Raw genomic sequence first — 4,265 nt, 5'->3', positions numbered from 1 at the left:
TTAATATTATTTTGTAGACAAAAAGATATAGAACCATCGCCCATAGTACATGGTAAGTACATGACAGCAATATCTAAAAAAACGTGGCTACTAATAATAGCACACGATAGTGGCTTCCATATACAGCACATGAGAGTTGTTTCTAAATATAGTACATGAGAGTAGTTACCAAATATACACGGCACATGAGAGTGGTGTCTATATATAGCTCTTGCTTTGGTGTACGGTATTTATAGCGCACTTCGAATGGGGTTATGCATGTCTACAGCACACCCTTCAGCAAATACCTCTGTGACATACAATACCATTGGACCACTCCCCATCACCCGTCCTTAGCCTTCTAAATTGAACATAGAAGGCTATGACCTGTAACTGATATGTGCTAGGCGAGAGGGAGGCTTGGAAACTCTACATCAAGATAGCTGTAGTCAGACTCAATTCAAAGAAAACGTACGACAGAATATAAAGTTCACTCGGCTGAAATGAAACTTACATAGAACTCACCTATCCCATAAACCTCGGCGAGTTTAACCATCCAATAAACTTCGGCGAGTTTAACCCCATGACCTGTAACTCTATACATTTAAGGCCAACAAGTCGGTGGGCGTCTCAGTGCCGCAGAGAATAGACCTGAAGCTCGTGTATGTACCGTACGTGTCCACATTGCGAGTTTGGGCCTGTTCTTGGGTGCAATCGTGCAATCTACAACCATGCATGCACATGTGCAGAATGTCTTCTATGCTGTCTGGACACACGCCTGTGTATATACCTGCAGATGAACATGAACATATGCCTGTATATGCCTGTAGATGTCATAGATACACGCCTGTGTATATACCTGCAGATGAACATGAACATATGCCTGTATATGCCTGTAGATGTCATAGATACACGCCTGCGTATATATCTGCAGATGAACATGAATATATGCCTGTATATGCCTGTAGATGTCAGAGATACACGCCTGTGTATCTACGAATGCAATAAATGATGTAAACCAGAATGTGCACTCTCGCATGTACGACGATAGCTGCCATACCCAGCGGATTAGTTATAACATGGTTACCAAGGTGCATGTAGTCACTTGTGAGTACAATTACTGACATGTATACCAGTAACTACTATATATATAGAACCAGGATGTGTTGATATGATAACACATACTCACACAGACTTTCTAATAGGCATACGCTGTTGTCAAAATACATCTATGTACTCAACCGAACCCTCCTGCTGTAAGCACTGCACAAACACTTACTGGTGTAGGTAGGTCTATACTCTGGGGTGTCCAAAATGTTCCAAAACATTTCCCGTTTACAACGTTATCGTTGACACTGACTTTGCTCATGTGCACCGGATAACAACAGAACTGCGAGGAGCTCGAAAGCGCTCTGTTTGACAGAGATATGGATATTGAAGAATTGAAGCAGAATCTAGATGATACCAAAGTGGTGTGTTAAAAACTTACGGTACGGTTGCATATCGTGTCCTTATTTGTGCATTGTTAGTCGCATCGGGCAGAGAGATGGCTATAGATATAGTGAGTTGCAAGGACAATATGTCGATCAGGGTTTAGAGTTTTAGGGTTTTAGGCGAAGCCCTAAATCCTATGGGGTTGTTATACTTGCGAACTAGATCAAACGACCGACGACTGGCGCGAGCAAGTGGCAATAAGAAACACGCACCATTGACATGGTCACTTTCGCACCCCCATACGTGAACCTACACACGCGTGAATATATATATATAAACATGTGTGTATGTCTACGGAGATAGTAAAGTTATCGTAAACATGAAGGAGTGTTATTTCTCTTCACACAACTTGATACATCCACATACGTGCACATATACATACGTAGACATATATGCCTGTAACAATACCATTCAAAACCCCTGAACCCTAAAAACCCTTAACCCCAAACTCTAAACCCTGATTAAACACTTGACTCGCGCACTACACACCACACCTATAAACAGCACACCCATGAACTGGATCAGGAGATCACTCACTTGCGAGAGCAGGTGGTGGAAGAGAGTGACGCCATTGACAGAATGGCGCACGCGGCTCAGGATCGAATGGTTGGCAGGACACAGCTCAACACTCAGTTCAAGGGTATGTGCGTGTGTGCGTGTGTATTGGCGATGCTATGTGTGCGGGATTGCTCTGGCCCTATTCGGATGCAGAGATTGAAATATACCTACTTCTCCTGTACATGCATGTACAATCGTGTCTTTTGATATATGTCATTTCAATGGAGCGTGCTCATCTTTATAACGGCTGCTACATAGCTTTAATAGTCTGGTGGGGATAATGCTTCGTTTATAGTCTATTGAGAGTCTTGGAAGTCAGTCGAGAGTGAGTACATCAACGGCTGTGTACGTGCTATCCAAACAGAGCTGGAGACTCAGAAAGCAACCCTGTAGAAAAACCTGGTTGATAAACACACCGAGGTGGCCAAGCTGTACGCGTACCAGGACACCCTGGTACAGAAAATGGCCCAGAAAGACGCTGAGATCGGACAGAAAGACAAGCAACTCATGGACAAAGACATCGAGATCGTCACCTTGAAAGGGGACCTGCTAGCCCTGAAAGTAGACCAGGAGGCGTACTCACAACACCTGGCAGCCAGAGAGAAGACCATCGAACAGCTGGCGTTAAGTCGAGGCGGGTTGCAGCAGACGGTGAGACAGAACGACGAACGTGTGGCGGTGTTGATGGCAGACATGCAGGCACAGTGTAGTCGCACTGAGTACTGGAGAGCACGCTGGGAGGCATTGAAGGCTCAAGGAGAGAGTGTGAGTGCGGATACTACCACGGGGCAGGTGAATGAGAGTTGGTGAGGCTCTGTGCGGGGATGGGGTAGGATTTAAACTTGGTGTAAACTTGGTTTAAACCCTGGTATGGACACTTGGTTTAAATCCTGCTATGGACACTTGGTTTAAATCTTGCTATGGATAGGTAGTTTGAACCATGCTTCGACTATGGGTAGGCTGCATGGTAGACTGCTACAGACAATACGTTAAATATACGTTTTGAGGGCATCGAATTCTGTGACTACGATAGAGCGGGTGCACTCTGGAACTCAAAAGAATATGCACGTGTTTCTTGCTTCTGATTCACGCCATACTATTGACATAAATAGCCTGTATGACAGTTGATGGACTGCTGATAATACGATACGTATACGTTTTGATAGCTTCGAAATCTGTGACTACGACGGCGCAGGCGCACTCCAGATGGCGGAGTACTGTGCACATAGGCGTCTACGTATTGAGTATGCGTTAAAGTATGAATGAGGGGATGTGGATGCCTATAAGCAACATTTGCTAATACAGTGAAGGGCGTGTGTGGGTAAGACGGCGACTGTCTGCGTGTGCTGAGTTATGTGCACGTGTCACGGATGCTTCACAGCTTGGAGGGATGTTCGATAGGAGAGTGGGATACCAACCCACAGTGAATAGGCATATAGAGCTTTGGATTTATCGGCAGGTGTTGCTACATGCATGTACCTCGTCTACTGGTCCTTTAGCGGAGAGGACAGGACAGGAGAGGACAGGACAGGACAGGACACGAACGGCAACCCACATGTGCTAGCGGTATATACACAACACTCGACCAGTACACCGTAACCAAGCAATGGTTATGGTAAACTACTATTCCAAATAAAGACTACCATTACAAATAAAGTCTACTATTACAATTAAAGAGTACTATTTCAAATAAGGTCATGAGAAACCGTATCACTGCGTGAAATTATGATGATCAAGTTTGGATTTGTGCATTGCAAGGCCTTTTGTCTCTCCCACTAAATACGGGTTGACATCTGGTTGCTATTTGTTGTATCCGTACCCGCTGTCATTGTCTGTGGTCGATTCAACGTGACTAACATTGGTCACCACTGACAGATCCCAGAAGCTAGTTAGCATTGTATAAGGAGGTTTGCGCGCTAATGGTGTATACACACTTCTGGCGTGTGGGTGCAGATATCAATCCTTGGATCTGTGTTGAAAACTTGGCAATATAACAAGTGCTTTTAACCTTTTAAGAATTTTTATTGGAAAATCTTCGGATGATTTTCATTTTACACTGAGAGATCTACAATAAACAGAGATCGCGAATTGATCGACATTTGTGCTCACTATTAACAAACAACATATACAAGATAAAAAATAGCCCAAAGATGGTCAAGTGAGGGGCATAAGCAACCAATCATAATAGACAACAAAGAGATGGTATACGTGCATATATATACATACATACATGC

General features: G+C 44.0%; 2 protein-coding genes across 2 annotated transcripts; both read left to right on the top strand.

The window, feature by feature from the left end:
• Positions 1-947: 947 nt before the first annotated feature.
• SARC_09110 (hypothetical protein) lies at positions 948-2,439 on the top strand (the record flags this gene model as incomplete). The annotated part of the gene is made up of 4 exons (XM_014296885.1): positions 948-1,070; positions 1,368-1,451; positions 1,978-2,113; positions 2,396-2,439. The coding sequence occupies 4 exons, from the start codon at positions 948-950 to the stop codon at positions 2,422-2,424; spliced, it is 372 nt and encodes a 123-aa protein (XP_014152360.1). The 3' UTR covers positions 2,425-2,439.
• Positions 2,440-2,493: 54 nt separating this feature from the next.
• Positions 2,494-2,823, top strand: SARC_09109 (hypothetical protein; the record flags this gene model as incomplete). Its single annotated transcript, XM_014296884.1, has 1 exon — positions 2,494-2,823. A coding segment is annotated over one exon (330 nt), but the record flags the coding sequence as incomplete, so codon positions are not given.
• Positions 2,824-4,265: the final 1,442 nt, after the last annotated feature.

Source organism: Sphaeroforma arctica (assembly GCF_001186125.1).
Source record: "Sphaeroforma arctica JP610 unplaced genomic scaffold supercont1.889, whole genome shotgun sequence".
Lineage (NCBI taxonomy): Eukaryota > Ichthyosporea > Ichthyophonida > Sphaeroforma > Sphaeroforma arctica.
This window is presented reverse-complemented; position numbering and strand designations above follow the sequence as displayed.